Source organism: Callithrix jacchus, chromosome 19, assembly GCF_049354715.1.
Source record: "Callithrix jacchus isolate 240 chromosome 19, calJac240_pri, whole genome shotgun sequence".
Classification (NCBI taxonomy): Eukaryota; Metazoa; Chordata; class Mammalia; order Primates; family Cebidae; genus Callithrix; species Callithrix jacchus.
In genome coordinates this window covers 17,542,916-17,560,010 of record NC_133520.1, presented here as the reverse complement: position 1 = coordinate 17,560,010, position 17,095 = coordinate 17,542,916, and the positions used below count along the sequence as shown (strand labels likewise).

At 49.4% G+C, this 17,095-nt stretch overlaps 1 protein-coding gene across 2 annotated transcripts; it reads right to left on the bottom strand.

Annotated features, from left to right (window-relative positions):
• Positions 1 to 3,485: 3,485 nt before the first annotated feature.
• Positions 3,486 to 15,200, bottom strand: NENF (neudesin neurotrophic factor). 2 transcript variants are annotated; one of them, XM_035280673.3, is made up of 4 exons: positions 15,000 to 15,200; positions 8,559 to 8,619; positions 5,578 to 5,681; positions 3,486 to 4,024 (listed from the first exon to the last, which is right to left on the bottom strand). In XM_035280673.3, exons 1-4 carry the CDS (start codon positions 15,174 to 15,176, stop codon positions 3,848 to 3,850), a joined length of 519 nt encoding a protein of 172 aa, XP_035136564.1. In that variant the 5' UTR covers positions 15,177 to 15,200; the 3' UTR covers positions 3,486 to 3,847. The 2 variants fall into 2 exon arrangements, with proteins under 2 accessions (XP_035136564.1, XP_035136565.1); XM_035280674.3 differs by lacking the exon at positions 15,000 to 15,200 and having other exon boundaries at positions 6,967 to 8,621.
• Between the last annotated feature and the right edge of the window lie 1,895 nt (positions 15,201 to 17,095).

The following is a 17,095-nucleotide window of genomic DNA, read 5'->3' as shown; positions in this document are numbered from 1 at the left end:
GTGAAACCCCGTCTCTACTAAAAATACAAAAGATTAGCTGGGCATGGTGGCGCGTGCCTGTAATCCCAGCTACTCAGGAGGCTGAGGCAGGAGAATTGCCTGAACCCAGGAGGCGGAGGTTGCGGTGAGCTGAGATCGCGCCATTGCACTCCAGCCTGGGTAACAAGAGCGAAACTCTGTTTCAAAAAACTTAATAAATAGATAAATAAATAATAATAATCCTCCAGGCAATGATTGCATTGTCCTGGATAGAGGCCCACAGGGCCAACTTCTGCCTGGTTGGTCACTTTGCTCACTAGCCTGCTCGGGTCTCTCCAGGTCAACCTGTGCAGTTCCAGGCCTGCCTGAGCAAGGCCCTAGTGTGCTGGAAGCCACCATCCAGCCGAGGGACCAGCTGCATTCTCTGGGCCCTGCAGGTCATCTCTGGTCATCACAGTGATCCAGGGGAGAAACTGGAACCAGGGCACTCACTGCCGCTCAGGGGCCAGGATCCAGCAGTGGATTTCCAGCTTCAGCCCCTCAAAGCAGCATCTCTGGAGGCTGGTGGTGCCCAGAGAACCATGCTTTTTGGAGACTGGGGCTTGAAAAGAAGCCTTCTGAAGGAAGCCAATGTAAAGGGTGAGTTTGTCTTGTTCAGACCCTTGGGTGTTTGTGGTGAGGAAACCCGCTGGAGCAGGTGCCTGAAGGTATGGGCTGAGCGTCTAGAGATCTTGGGTCCAGGATAGGGTTGAGGCCCGGGCCAGACCTTAGGCCAGATGACCTCTGCACAGCCTATATCTCTAGGGACCTGGTCTGCTGGTCAGACCCCTCTGCCCTGCTGTTCTTTGAGACAGTCAACTCCGTCACTCACCCTCTGGGGCATTTAATTCTTAACAATCTTTTTTTTTTTTTTTGAGACAGAGCCTCGTTATGTTGTGCAATGGCATGATCTCGGCTCACTGCAACCTCTGTCTCCCAGGTTCAAGCGATTCTCCTGCCTCAGCCTCCCGACTAGCTGGAATTACAGGCACATGCCACCGTGCCTGGATAATATTTGTATTTTTTAGTAGAGATGGGGTTTCAGCATGTTGGCCAGGCTGGTCTTGAACTCCTGACCTCAGGTGATCCACCCCCACCTCGGCCTCCAAAAGTGCTGGGATTACAGGCGTGAGCCACCGCGACTGGCCCTTAGTCTTATCTCAATGGTTTGAAATACAGAAGCAGTACCACACAGGAGAACCTCATTTCTTTTTCTTTCCTGTTACATGGCATGAGGGCTTCCCCATCTGCAAGCGGGGAAGGCTCTGTGTCCCAGGCACCAGGAGCTCAGAGAGGGAAGGGTACTGATCAGCATTCTGGGGTGCAAGGAAACACATTTCCTGTGAGAGAGCAAGGAGGGGCTACACCTCAGCAGAAGGAATTTAAATGTGGAGAATTTCACAAATTACACCCATATCAACAAGCGAGCGCCAATGCAGACCAGGCATTGAGCTTCCTGTTGGAGATGTTGAATTGGAACTTGCAGGGACTAGCTAAGAACCCAACCCCCTGCGCTCTCCCGACATCCTCCCTCCTTCTTCATCCCAGGGTGGCACATGGCCTTCAGCTGGGAGGAGGCCTTGACTCTGCACTGGTGCCGGTCATTCTCAGATTTGCTCAGGACAGAGGGGTTTTGTCTTCCAGGATGCAGGACTTTCAGTGCTAAAATCAGGAAAGTCCCAGGCAAATCAGAAAGTTTGATCACTGTAGGAGAGTGTGCTGGGCCCTCAAGATGCTCCTGTTTGAAGGAGACAGACTCACAAACAGGTAATCACAGCAAAGCAGGTGATTCTAGGCTAAGGGGCTCACACAGGAGGGAAGGCTTCCTGGTACAGGTACACCTAGGCTGAGTCTTAAAAGCAGGATATGAACCTGCAGAGAAAAGAAACCATTATAAAAAGACATAGGAGCAGGGGGCACACGAGGCAAACACTTCGGGCCTCCCAGGATCTAGTGAGACTTTCTTCAGGCCCTGCAGACCTCGGGGATGCAGATTCTCAGGCCGGCCTGTGCCCCCTCCCCTGGGGTTGCACCCATCCTTTCTGGAACCCACACAGGCTGCCAATTTCTTGCACACTGTCCAGGCCGGCTGGCAGCCTTTGCTGTGCACTCAGGGAACTGGGCAGGGTTATCCTGGGAGGGGTGGTGAGCCTGAGACCATGAGGAAAATCTGCTTTCTTGGGGGAGGAGGTGGGTGTGGGGCAAACAATGGTGTTGGAAAGTTCCCAGAGCCTGTCTTTGGAGACCCTGACCCACTGCAGAAATCTGTGCCTAAGGAGTGGAATTCTAGCCACCCTCCCACCCCCACATTCCATGGTGATGTAGGGAGCGGTGGGCACATAAGTCCAATAAGTCAGCTCTCAGCTGTTCCCAAGGACTTGTACACCATTGTATTTATTTGTACATCCTGGTTTGGAGCAAAACGTCCTGGTACAGACAACCTTGGCTGCATGAGCAACTTGTAGAATTCTAGGCCAAAAAGTCCTATCTGATAAGTTCCAGCCACGTTACTCTTGGATGCCCATCAAGCTCTCATCTTCTTGAGCACGACCCAGAGGTTCACCTTTAGAACCTCAGCTCTGGAACACATTATAGGTCAAAGCTGGTCCTCAAAAAGGATCAGAGTTCTCCTCAGGATGACTGATAAGGCATAAGGTGGTGTCTCACTGTGTGCCTGAGCCTGTCTGTATCACAACTTCCTGAGCAGCTCACTGTAAGCCCTGTTCCAAACCATGTTCTAGAAATACTGAATTGTAAGCACTAGGAGTGGAATCAACATTTTAAACAATCACCTTAACATATTCTGCTTAATCTGAAATTTCTCTCTTGGGGGCAGTTGCTATCTATTTTAATAAAATACAAGCTTTATGTCAAGGAAATTAATCTCCACTGGACTGTAAAATGTCCAGGATCTGTCTAACACACGTTTCTCAGCCTCAGCATGAGTGAGATTTCAGACCAGATGGTTTTGTCCTGTGCATTACAGAATGTTGACCAGCATCCCTGGCCTCTAGACGCCAGTAGCACCCTGCAATCATGACAACCAGAAATTTTTAAAAATGTTGCCAGACACTGCCCAGTGTCCCCAGAGGGAAAAATCTGCCCCCTCTAACAAAAGGGACTTCCTCCTAAAATCTGACCTCAGTCCAGCATAAGGAGGGTGCCCCCCCACTCTTCGAATGACCTCCACCAGGTTCTGCCCACGCTGAACCTGCCCTCCTCACCAATCTCCAGCTGCACATGCGCTGAAGCCAATTCCCACCCTCCCTCCAGCCCTCACTCCCGCCGGGTCTCCTGGCTCCCTTCCCATCGCCCGCCCCCGCACCTCATCACTCTCCATTCCTGCCCCATTGCCCCAATGCCTCCTGCCACCCAGCCCCGGCAGGACTATAGGAGAACACAGCCCACCCACTTCCGGGGAGTGCTGATGGGGCTCCAAGGAGATGGCCTCCGGCGACGAATTCTCCTTTTGTAAAAATGGGACGTTTATTTTTGTTTTGATTACAAAGTGAACATGGTCATGGTTGAAATTTGACAAGTACAGAAAAGCATAAAGTAAAGGGTGCACAAATTCCACTGCCGAGCTAGCCGACGCTGACATCTAGGAGGCATCCTACTTTGGCTCTTACTGACCCCTGGTGTGAGGGTAGGGGTCCCCGGGTAGACAGAACCCCTGACCAAGGACAACGGGAGGCATTTGCTCTTCTAGGGTATCTGTTTTATTCATATATGGGTGGCTCAGGGGCTCCAGGCGGCCTGTTTTTCAGGAGACTCAGCACCTAGTGTCTTCTTGCCTCCCTCCCAAGAATCTGCTCCTGCAGGTGGAACATCAGAACTCGTCCTTGATGTCAAAATGGGGCTGGTCTTCAGGCTTGAAGTCCAGGTTGGGGCTGCCGTCCTCGTTGAGAATTCTCCGGGCCGTGTAGCCGACGATGGGGTATTTGGCTTTGTACACTTTGGTGAAGATGTCATCCAGGGCCTCCAGTTCTTTGGCTGTGAGACCGGTCTTGGGGAGAAAAGCCCAAGAAAGACAGGGATGGGGTAAGTGGATGGTGTCTGGCACTGGTCTTGCTCCATCCCTGTCTTGCCCTCCCACATTCCTAACGCAAGAGAAAAGATATCTCAACAAACCAAATAATGGACAAATGACCTAAGAGACACTGCTGTGTGTGTGCTGCTGCAGGGGACATATAACATAAGGGGAGAAATGCTTCATCACACTGTGGTTTGACTGATCAGGGATGGACTCCAGAGAGCACTGTGACCATGCTGGGGCGGGGCGGGGTGTGCCCTCCTGCCTCTGCATTCCCCTCCTCTCCCCTGATTAATCCTCCCTCTCTCTACACTCCTCCCATTATACATTTGGCACCTTCCCTTTCTTAATTCTTCATTTGTTTTTGTAATGTTGTGGCTTATGAGTTTGGCTCATCTCAATGTCAGTTTGATGTTGAATACAGTTGGGGGAAATTCCAACCTTACTGTTGGGATTATTGAGACCTTGAATAGGTTTTAAAAAAAAAATTTTTTTTTTTTTTAGACAGTCTCGCTCTGTCGACCAGGCTTGAGTGTAGTGGCGCTATCTCGACATACTGCAGCCTCCACCTCCCGGATTCGAGCAATTCTCCTGCCTCAGCCTCCCAAGTGGCTGGAATTTCAGGCACATGCCTCCACACTCAGCTAGATTTTGTATTTTTAGTAGAGGCATGGTTTCTCCATGCTGGCCTGGCTGGTCTTGAACTCCTGATCTCAGGTGATCTGCCCACCTCAGTCTCCCAAAGTGCTGGGATTATAGGCATGAGCCACCACATCCGGCCTAAAAATTTTTTTAATGCTATTTTCTCCTTCACAGAAATATGAGCATAGAGGGAGCCCTTTCTTCCCAACCCAGTTCATCCACAAAGCTACCAAGCATGGCAAGGGGAATGGGTCTCAGAGACTAACAGCAAGGCTGTAAGGAGCTGAGGGGACGGGGTGGCAGGAGCAGACCATAAGGAGCATTAGGCTGTAAAGCAGGTTGAGGCCAAATTGTGATGATCATTGAGTTGGATCACAAGTTCATAAGAGTTTCGACTTGACTCGAGGCCACAGACAGCCATGGAAGGTTTCTGGGTAGGGGTGACACAGTCAGATAATCTACTTCAAGAAAACGGCTAGCCACCACACCAAGCAGACTGAAGGGCAAATAGGCTAGTTAGGAAGGCTTGCTCTTGCCCAGAGGAAAGAAAAGAAAAGAAGAGAGGAGGGGAGGAGAGGGGAGGGGAGGGGAGGGGAGGGGACGGGAGGGGAGGGGAGGGGAGGGGACGGGAGGGGAGGGGAGGGGAGGGGACGGGAGGGGAGGGGAGGGGAGGGGAGGAGAGGGGAGGGGAGGGGAGGGGAGGGAAGAGAGAGAGAAAAGAAAGAAAAAGAAGGAAAGGAAAGAAAGGAAAGAAAAAAAGAGAGAGAAAGATGAAGGAAAGAAAGAAAGAAAGGAAAAGAAAAAGGAAGAGAAAGTGAAAGCAAGCAAGCAAGCAACGGACAAGGAGGCAGAGCATCTTGCCAAAGGCCTATAATCTGGCTCACAGTGTCATGGGTGAGGTCTGCAGGATCCAAGGACATCTTGGCTACCCCTCTAGTGGAGTCCTTCCCGGTTAAGGCATTGTAGGGGGCTCCCCGTCCATAAAACTCTGTAATAAGGGGGAACGAAGAGACATGAGCATTGGTTTACATGCTGAGGAACCAGGCGCCTCCACGTGGGGGGTTCCCAAGGCCCTCACCCAGTCCTAAAAAAGGCTCCAGGCCCATGGAGAGGCAAAACAATGGTGACATAAAGTCCAGCAAGCCACCCCAGCAATTAGGTTAGACGCCACTCATTCTAAATGTGGAATAAGTCACACATGGAGGGTGAGCGGGATTTTCAGAAAATACAAAATGACAATAGTACCCCCCAACCTCTTTTTTTTTTTTTTTTTTTTTTGAGACGGAGTTTCGCTCTTGTTACCCAGGCTGGAGTGCAATGGTGCAATCTCAGCTCGCTGCAACCTCCGCCTCCTGGGTTCAGGCAATTCTCCTGCCTCAGCCTCCTGAGTAGCTGGGATTACAGGCATGCGCCACCATGCACAGCTAATTTTTTGTATTTTTAGTAGAGACGGGGTTTCACCATGTTGACCAGGATGGTCTCGATCTCTTGACCTCGTGATCCACCCGCCTCGGCCTCCCAAAGTGCTGGGATTACAGGCTTGAGCCACCTCGCCCGGCCACTCCCAACCTCTTTTTTTTTTGAGACGGGTCTCACTCTTGCCCAGGCTGGAGTGCAGTGGCACGATCACTGCTCACTGCAATCTCCACCTCCCAGGTTCAGGCGCTTCTCCCGCCTCAGCCTCCGGAGTAGCTGGGACTACACGCAAGCACTACCATGCTTGGCTATTTTTTGTGTAGAGATGGGGTTTCACCCTGTTGCCCAGGCTGGTCTTGAACTCCTGAGCTCACACAATCCACCCACCTTGGCCTCCCAATGTGCTGGGATTAAAAGTATGAGCCCCTGTGCCCGGACCCCTCTCTCGCTCTTTTTTTTTTTTAACATAAGTGTTAATACTGAGAAAATAGTCTCTTAAAAATATTAAAGATGCAGGCTGTGCGCAGAGGCTCATACCTGTAATCCCAGCACTTTGGGAAACCAAGGCGGGCGGATCATTTGAGGTCAGGAGTTGAGCCCAGCCTAGCCAACATGGTGAAATCCCACCTCTACTAAAAATACAAAAAATTAGCCGGACATCTTGGAGTACCCCTCCATGATGGTGCATGACTGTAATCCCAGTTACTTGGGGGCTGAGGCAGGAGAATCACTTGAACCCGTTGAATCCAGGTGGAGGAGGTCACATTACTACACTCTAGACTGGGCGACAGAACGAGACTCTGTCTCCAAAATAAAAAAACAAGTAAGAAAAATGTTCCGCTTTTTGCGGCCATCACCTAAGCGGGAGCTGCCGAAATGAAGTTCAATCCCTTTGTGACTTCCGACCGAAGCAAGAATCGCAAAAGGCATTTCAATGCACCTTCCCACATTCGCAGGAAGATTATGTCCTCCCCTCTTTCCAAAGAGTTGAGACAGAAGTACAACGTGCGATCCATGCCCATCCGAAAGGATGATGAAGTTCAGGTTGTACGAGGACACTATAAAGGTCAGCAGATTGGCAAAGTAGTCCAGGTTTACAGGAAGAAATACGTAATCTACATTGAACGGGTGCAGCGGGAAAAGGCTAATGGCACAACTGTCCATGTAGGCATTCACCCCAGCAAGGTGGTTATCGCTAGGCTAAAACTGGACAAAGACCGCAAAAGGATCCTTGAACGGAAAGCCAAATCTCGCCAAGTAGGAAAGGAGGGCAAATACAAGGAAGAAACAATTGAGAAGATGCAGGAATAAAGTAATCTTATATACAAGCTTTGATTAAAACTTGAAACGAGGAAAAAAAAAAAAAAAAGAAAAATGTTCCATCTTCTTATCCCAGCACTTTGGGAGGCCGAGGCGGGTGGATCATGAGGTCAAGAGATCGAGACCATCCTGGTCAACATGGTGAAACCCCGTCTCTACTAAAAAATACAAAAAGTTAACTGGGCATGGTGGTGCGCGCCTGTAATTCCAGCTACTCAGGAGGCTGAGGCAGGAGAATTGCCTGAACCCAGGAGGCGGAGGTTGCGGTGAGCCGAGATCGCGCCATTGCACTCCAGCCTGGGTAACAAGAGCAAAAACTCCGTCTCAAAAAAAAAAAAAAAGAAAAATGTTCCATCTTCTTAAATGTTGGTGGAAGCCAAGTCTATTTCCATTCAGCATGTTTGTTACCAAATAATAGATGAACCACTACAAAACTACCTCCAAGATACTATTTGTAGTTACATTAAATGGCACTAAAATGTTCTGTAATGTTCTATAATGCCAAGTCTTTACTAAAGAACACTTCTCTCACTGCTTCAATTAGGGTAAATCATCATTTGAATTTGATTCTACCCAGGCAATAGAAAGCCATGGAAGGCTTTTAAATAGAAGTATGTCATAATCAGGGGGAAAAAACGCTGCTGAAGTAAAACACTGACAAAGATTAACTCAATCTGCTCATTTAAAATAGAAGGAAGTCCGGGTGTGGTGGCTCATGCCTATAATTCCAGCACTTTGGGAGGCCGAGGTGGGTAGATCACAAGGTCAGGAGTTCAAGACCAGCTTGGTCAAGATGATGAAACCATATCTCTACTAAAAATACAAAAAAGTTAGCCAGGCGTGATGGCAGGCACCTGTAATCTCAGCTACAGCTACTTGGGAGGCTGAGGCAGGAGAATCACTTGAACCTTGGAGGTGGAGGTTGCAGTGAGCCAAGATCACGCCACTGCACTCCAGCCTGGGTGACAGAGCTAGACTCTGTCTCAAAAGTAAATAAATAAATAAAATAAAATGGAAGGAAAAGGACTTGCCCAACATTCCCTCCCTTTCCTCACACCTCCAAGTGCTGCTCACTCTGGCTTCTGTGCTCCCTAGAAATAAAATTCAAAATGCCACAGCACTTACTTACCCTTTCCGGAGGTGACATCAAACACCACTCCCTTCACTGCCAAGTAGATGGGCTGATCTTCCTAGAAAGCAGGGGAGAAGCTGTGAAGAGGAGGGGAAGAGCTGGTTCTTCCAGTGTAAGTTAGTAAATTCTCCTCCCATCACAAGCTGAGCAAAGAGCAAGGGGTCAAGTCCCAGTGGCCTTCTGTTAAGCCTAGTCCTTGGCAAGCTCACCGCCTGCCTGGGCAGCATCATGCCCACACACAGGAATTTGGAAAAGTCATAAAGTCTCATGACAAGAATGTGGCAATCCCCTCTTTTATAAAGAAAATCAGGGACCAGGTGCAATGACTGATGCCTGTAATCCCAGCACTCTAGGAGGCTGAGGCAGACAGACCATCTGAGGTCAGGAGTTCAAGACCAGCCTGGCCAACATGCGGAAATCCCATCTCTACTAAAAATACAAAAATTATCTGGGTGTAGGGGCACATGCCTGAATCCCACCTTCAGGAGGCTGAAGCTGGAGAATCGCTTGAACCCTAGAGGCGTAGGTTGTAGTGAGCCAAGATCGTGCCACTACACTCCAGCCTGGGCAACAGAGCAAGACTCTGTCTCCAATAAAAAAGAAAGAAAAGAAAGGAACTGAAGCAACTTAATAAAGATGAAAACTCAAAGAACAGTAAATGATGAATTACTTATCAGTCCAAATTTGCTTTCTTCTTTATCAATGTACATACACAGATATAACTGATATGAGTGAGATCTATTTTATATTTTGCTTCTTATACGTAACATTCCTTCACATAAACATTGTCACCGAAATGACTGTCACTTAAACAGCTCCATGGGGCCCACTTTTTTTTTGAGATGAAGTTTCACTCTTGTAGCCAGCTGGAGTGCAATGGCACAATGTTGGCTCACTGCAACTTCTGCCTTCCGGGTTCAAGCACTTCTCCAGACTCAGCCTCCTGAGCAGCTGGGATTATAGGCACCCGCCACCACGCCCAGCTAATATTTTGTAGTTTTAGAAGAGATGGAGTTTCACCATGTTGGCCAGGCTGGTCTCAAACTCCTAACCTCAGGTCATCCACCTCCCTTGGGCTCACAAAATGCTGGGATTACCGGCAGGGGCCACTGCACCCGGCCTAGGTACCCATCGTATATTAGTGATATTATGTACTTATTTGTTTAGGTAGCTTTCTATTTTGGGCATTTGGGTGGTTTCCAATCCTTAGAACTATAAATTATGAATACTATGTTTCTATAAATTACTTTCTAATTTGGTGACTTATTTCATTGAGGCTTTTATTTAAAATTTTCTCTCCACCCAGTCAGTGCATAGGAAAGTGACCTATTTCAATATATGAAATTCCTGGGTCTAAGTATATGAACAACTAAATCACTGTTTATATTTTATTAGTTTGTCCTGTGACAACATGAAGCCATTTGTAGTGCTAGAGATATGTAAGCAATGCTATTTCCCCACCGTTCTACTAACAACGGGCTTTAGACTCTTGTGGCTCTATCAGCGGGCATAAAGTGTTACCTCCGAATTTCCCCACCAAGAGTGAGTAACACAGAGACAGATGGCATGACTTCTCTAACTTCCATCAGGCTGGGCTCAGGCTGGGACCATGGGTACAGTCCCAAGACACGCAAGACCAGATCTCTCTCTTTTGCCTTGGTGCCATCAGAGGTGCAGGGGCATCGGCCACAGGCCAGGCGAGCGTGAGAGTCGAAGCTGGCTCCACAGGAATCTCAGGCTCTGCAAGCACCGGCTGCTTGGCCTTCTCTTTAGTAGGGGAGCAGTTTAGGGTTCTTGCTCTTGTGGAGCTTACGATGAAGGGTTTTCATGACCCCATGTAACAGACAAAGGGACTGAGGCTCAGAGAAGCTAAGCAACTTGCCCAAGGAAACACACCTGACTGCCTCATAACCTGTCACATGAGGGTAACGCCTACTTGCCTCAAGGGAATGCTGAGGAAAACAGTGAATGTAGCACCTAGCAGGCAAAACACAGGAGCTCAGTAGAAAGTTGCCTTTTATTATTCCCAAACCGGCCCCTAAAGACAGGCCCTAGAGGACTGCCATTGACTCTGGACACTTGCTCCACCTCGCCCAACAAGGGTCACTGGAAACGGCCTGTCTTTCCGTCACCGGGAGTCCTTGTTCCTCAGTTTTGATTGCTTATCAAGTGGTGTTATATATTTACATCAATTTAAAAAATAAATCATTTTTATGATTTAACAGCTATCATTTAACACCAGTATTTTGTCATACTTCCATTCTGTGGCTTTTTCCTTGATACTTTTATTTTTTTCTTTTTTGAGATATCTTGCTCCAGGGTCGCCCCGATAAGAGTGCAATAGCGCAATTTCAGCTCACTGCAACCTCTGCCTTCCTAGTTTAAGTGATTCTCCTGTCTCAGACTCCTGAATAGTGGGGATTACAGGCACATGCCAACATGCCCGGCTAATTTTTGTATTCTTAGTAGAGACAGGGTTTCGCCATGTTGGCCAGGCTGGTCTCAAACTCCTGACCTCAAGTGATCCACCCACCTCGGCCTCCCAAAGTGCTGGGATTATAGGCGTGGCCGATACTTATTTTCTATGTGCATAATTATAACTTATTTTCTATGTTATAATTATAACATTCACACACATAAGATAAACAAAAACAGGCATCTTATTACCACTCTTTTTTTTTTTGAGGCAAAGGCTCACTCCTTTGCCCAGGCTGCACAATCTCAGCTCACTGTAGCCTCCACCTCCCAGGCTCAAGTGATTCTCCTGCCTCAGCCTCCCGAGTAGCTGGAATTACAGGCGTGTACTACCATGCACAGCTAATTTTTTTTTTTTTTTTTGTATTTTTAGTAGAGATGGATTTTCACCATGTTAGCCAGGCTGGTGTAGAACTCCTGACCTCAGGCAATCCACCTGCCTCAGCCTCCCAAAGTGCTGAGATTACCGGTTTGAGCCACTGCACCCAGACAACAAGTTCCTTCTTTGGGGGTGGGGGGATGGAATCTCACTCTATCACCAAGATGGAGTGCAGTGGCACGATCTCGGCTCACTGCAACCTCCGGCTTCAGGGTTCAATTCTTCTGCCTCAGCCTCCCAAGTAGCTGGGACTACAGGTGCCCACCACCACACCTGGCTAACTTTCCTTATGTTAGTAGAGATGGGGTTTCACCATGTTGGCCAGGATGGTCTCAATCTCCTGACCTTGTGAACCGCCCACCTTGGCCTCCCAAAGTGCTGAGATTATAGACCTGAGCCACTTGCCTGGCCCACTCTCCTTTTTCTAACAGTAAAATCTTTATCTCCTCCTTAAACTATTTACTTGAAGGTGTAAGCACTAAGAGAAGTCAAATTAAAGGGGAAGAAAAGGATGTTTAGCATTTTTGAGGCCCCCAAGTGACATAAATACGCTGCATGCCATGCAGAGGAATGGCTTTATCAGTAAACGGAGCATGCTGTGGTTGTGAGTTCTGACCTCATGTAGATGGACATCCATGGACAGCACAGCCCACAGGCACGGACTCTCAGGCCCGGGAAATGGCAACTCAGAAGGTGGAGGGTGGGTGGAAGGCTTGGGAGTATAAATGCAGACGCGGGAATAGAAGTGACACCGAGACAGCAGGCACAGTGGCTCGCGCCTGTAATCCCAGCACTTCGGGAGGCTGAGGTGGGTGAATCACTTGAGGTCAGAAGTTCAAGACCAGCCTGGCCTTGATGAAAGGTGAAACATGATGAAAACATGTCTCTACTAAAAATACAAAAATTAGCTGGATGTGGTGGCAGGCACCTGTAATCCCTGCTACTCAGGAGGCTGAGGCAGGAGAATTGCTTTAGCGCAGGAGGCAGAGGTTGCAGTGAGCCAAGATCAAGGCATTGCACTCCAGCCTTGATGACAGAGCAAGATTCTGTCTCCAAAAACATACACACACACACACACACACAAAAAAAAAAAAAAAAAAAAAATTAAAAATTAGCCACTGCACTCCAGCCTAGGTGACAGCAAGACCTTGTCTCAAAAACTAAATTTAAATAAAATAAAATGACTTTGTGAGGCAGATATTACTATACCCATTTTTTACTACAAGCTGCAAGAGGTTGGCATTCAAGTTTTCAATAAGGAAGAATTGCCCTAGGAAGGGCATAGGCTTAGAATCAGACAGGTATGAGTCTGAATCCTGACTTTTTATTTACCAGCCGAGAAACTGTTGACAGGTTATGTAGACTCTAAGCCTCAGTTTCTTCACCTGTAGTCCCAGCTACTCAGGAGGCTAGGGCAGGAGAATCGCTTGAACCTGGGAGGTGGAGATTCCAGTGAGCCAAGGTCGTGCCACTGCACTCCAGCCTGGACAACAGAGTGAGACTCTGTCTCAAAACAGAAAAACCGCTGGACGCGGTGGCTCAAGCCTGTAATCCCAGCACTTTGGGAGGCCGAGGCGGGTGGATCACGAGGTCAACAGATCAAGACCATCCTGGTCAACATAGTGAAACCCCGTCTCTACTAAAAATACAAAAAATTAGCTGGGCATAGTGGCGCGTGCCTGTAATCCCAGCTACTCAGGAGGCTGAGGCAGGAGAATTGCCTGAACCCAGGAGGCGGAGGTTGCGGTGAGCCGAGATCACGCCATTGCACTCCAGCCTGGGTAAACAAGAGCAACTCCATCTCAAAAAGAAAAAAAAACCACCAAGAGTCTTTTCTCAGTCCTCATCCTGCAGTTCTGGCACTGCTGCTATAACCTCAGTGGTGAGCTCTCTCTTTCCTTAGATTTTATGCCAGTGGTCCCAAAGACCATCAGGTCAGTTGGAGAGTCCCTAGAAGGAAGATTCCAAGAACTCAGCATATGGTCTACCCACAGCTGGGAAGGAAAAAGAGGTCGAATCTAGGTGAATCTACGTGCAGGCTTCCTATGCTCTCTCCCTCCCATGAGGGGTCGCACAGAGCACACACTTCCCCCCAACCCCACCCCACCCCCGCCAACAAAACTTGACAATGTGTGCCATCCTTCTGGTAGAACATTCTTCTGCTAGAGAAGCCCATCAGACTCAGCACACAAGGTTTTCACTGGAAGCTGGTCACACAGGGAACCCTCTGCCTAGCATGTACAGTGTTCAATGCTACCCACACCAGCTGCATGTACAGCCTAGGCAAGTGAGCCACCCGTATTGGGTAGAGAAGGGTGAGAAATCCAGACACCAGACAAGCCCACCCTTGCAAGCAGGCTTTTCTAAGGACAGCAGGCCTGCCATGCTAACTCTTTTTTGCACAGATGCCCAGACTCTGAACCATCTGGTTCCTTCTGCTACCCCCAAAAAGGCACCTCTTAACATCCTCACATCCCAGTCAGGTCTCCCACCCTCCATGTCCTCACTGACTGACTCATGGTTCTAATCAGCCTCTTCACAAATGATGCCCAAACTGGCATCACTGCCTAAGGGCTAGGTTTCTGATACCCGCTTGCAATCCTAGTCCATATAAATCCAATTAACTCAGGAATTAGGGAGACCAGGCCAGAGGGTTTTGAAATACATAGGGCCTCTTCCTGCTCTACCACTAACAGGGAGCAGGTCTGTTTCCTTATCTGTAAAAGCAGGAGATATGTTCCTGCCAGCTCTGAAATGCTATGGTACTATGACCTCCCCCTAGTTCCGTTCCCCTGCTCTGCATACAGTATCAGCTCCCCTGTGGTCCTTGTCATGAGCAGCACCTTGTTTTCACATGACACAGCCATCGTACTGGTCCCCACCAACCCAGGTGGGCAGGTGGTTGTGAGTTTTCTGGACACCTCTAGACTACTGACGTGTATGGTATGGTGAGGGGAGATCTCTAACCTCCAGTCCACCCTCTGCGCTGGCCTCCAGCTTTGGCTGAGCCCCAGGACACAGCAACTGAAAGTGGGTTTGAGGAGTCCGATGCAGAGGAGGCCTGGGATACAGGGGCAGGAAAAGGAAGTGCAGGCAAAGACTGGTTTATCCCAGGACCTTCCCCAAGTCCCTCCTAACCCAGGGAGCGGGCTTTGCTTCCCTCCCTCGGTCCCCCGCCACTCCTCACTATGCGTGGGCACAGTAAACACCTCGGCTGATGCTAACATGAAAACCAAAAAGTTCTGAGGTCTGTACGCAGATCATCAACGTAAAGGCAGCTAGAGGGGGAATTTCCCAGGGACCGAGGGAGAAGCTCAGGGTGGGGTGTGCGGGCAAAGCCGGGCGCTCCGACTGTTGAGGACTCGCGCTCACCCCTCGCCCATCCGTCCGGGCCTGGAGAGAGGAGGCCCAGCCGGCCCCGGCAAAGCGCGGAGCCAAGGCTCCGGGAGGGGGCGCCCGCCGCGGGCCGCGCGTCCCGGAGGCTTCCTTAGCCGGGGGGGGGGGGGGACCTCCCAGGTCTTCGCCCGGCTCGCCACAGACCGGACGCGACCCCGGGTACCTCGGCCCGCGCCGCCCTCGCCTACCTCCTCCCCGCCATAGCGCGCCAGCTCCTCCTCGGTGAAGAGCCGCACCGGGGGCCCCCGTTCGGCAGGGCGCGGCGTCTGCCCGGCCCTTGCTGTGGGCAGCCCCGGGGCCAGCGCCAGAACCAGGGTCAGCGCTGCCAGCGGCCGCAGCCGCCCGCCCGGCGCGGGGCCCGCCATGGTGAGCACGCAGCGCAAAGAAAGGGCGGCCAGGGCGGCGGGGCCAGAGCACGCCCGCCCCGCGGCCCAGAGTCCCGCCCCAAGCTCAGAGCCGCCCCGAGGGCGGGGAACCGAGAACCCCCGACCTCCGTGAGCCTCCTGCGTCCCGGGACGGGGCCGGCCGGGCTATTCGGGCCGCGCAGCTGGAAACCTAGGAACTGGGATTTTACCCCTAACTTCTAAATCCAAACTACAGACTGGAAGTTACCAAAAAATGTCACAGCAGTTCCTTGATCGGGTACAAAGATGACAGAGCCCGACATACCAGCACCTAGGAATGTGCATTTCTAAAATAGGACCTCAACTGTATTAATTCGCTTTTATTTTTGGCTTTTTTTCCTTCCTAGTTGTGTTTAAGTATCTGGTTCCCAAGAGATTTTTGCAAAGAGTAGGGTGCTAACACCGATATGCCCTGAAATAATAACAGCTAACATTTGTGCAAAATTTTGCTCATTACTTTATGCGACAAATATTTTTTGAGTACCTCCACGTACCAGGTCACTGGGGACTCATCGCTGAACAAGACAGATCCATGCCCACGTGGAGCTTACCTTGTATGGGCAGATAGACAATAAGTAAGATGCTAAGTAGTACGTTAGATGGTGGTGAATACTAGGGAGAAAAAGCAGAGCAAGAGATAGGGAACACTGGCATGGCCGTTTTATTTTTTCATTATTTATTTATTTATTTATTTACTTTTGAGACGGAGTTTCGCTCTTGTTACCCAGGCTGGAGTGCAATGGTGCGATCTCGGCTCACTGCAACCTCCGCCTCCTGGGTTCAGGCAATTCTCCTGCCTCAGCCTCCTGAGTAGCTGGGATTACAGGCACACGCCACCATGCCCAGCTAATTTTTTGTATCTTTAGTAGAGACGGGGTTTCACCGTTTTGACCAGGATGCTCTAGATCTCTTGACCTAGTGATCCACCCGCCTCGGCCTCCCAAAGTGCTGGGATTACAAGCTTGAGCCACCGCGCCCGGCTATTATTACTTATTTTTGAGATGGAGTCTGTCGCCTAGGCTGGAGTGCAGTGGCGCAATCTCCGCCCACTGCAACCTCCACCTCCCGGGTTCAAGTGATTCTCTTGCCTCAGCCTCCAGAGTATTTGGGATTACAGGCACCCACCACCATGCCCAGCTAATTTTTTTTTTTTTTTTTTTTTTTGTATTTTTAGCAGAGATGGGGTTTCACTATAGGTTGGCTAGGCTGGTTTCGAACTCCTGACCTCAAGTGAACCATCCATCTCTGCCTCCCAAAATTCTGGGATTACAGGTGTGAGCAATGGTGCACAGAAATTGAATGGTTATTTTAAATAGGCAGATTAGGAAAGGCCTCACTGAGAACATGGTATTTATATAAAACGGGAGGCAAAGGAGAGGGTCTAAAGGGAAGAGCACTTTGGTCAAAGGATCAAGCGCATAACGAGGGTGTCCCCCTTGCTGGGGAAACAAGGGAAGGGAAGGAGGTAAGAGGGTGGGGTGGATCTTAGGGGGCCTCGCAGGTTATTTTCAAGACTGGCTTTTACTCTCAGTAAATGTAAGAGAAGAATTAACAGAAAAGGGGTCTCATTCCAGACCTGAGAGCAGGTTCTTAGATCTCCACGGCAAAGAATCAGGGCAAGTCACAGAGTATAGTAGTTAAAATAATGTATTAGAAACTACTCCGTTTCTAATAATAGTGCTACTCTATATCTGAGTAGCATTCTTGCTTGGAAGTAGTACTAAGCAAGTAATGCTTATATAGGAGCACCCCTGCCTTAAATGTAATGCTTGCCTTTATAGGGCTAAAACTAGTGTACTTTATTACACAAAGGCCTATCATCAGCTTGTGACAGACTATTAGTATTGTTATTCTCTTGTGTAACTTGATTTCAGGGAGAA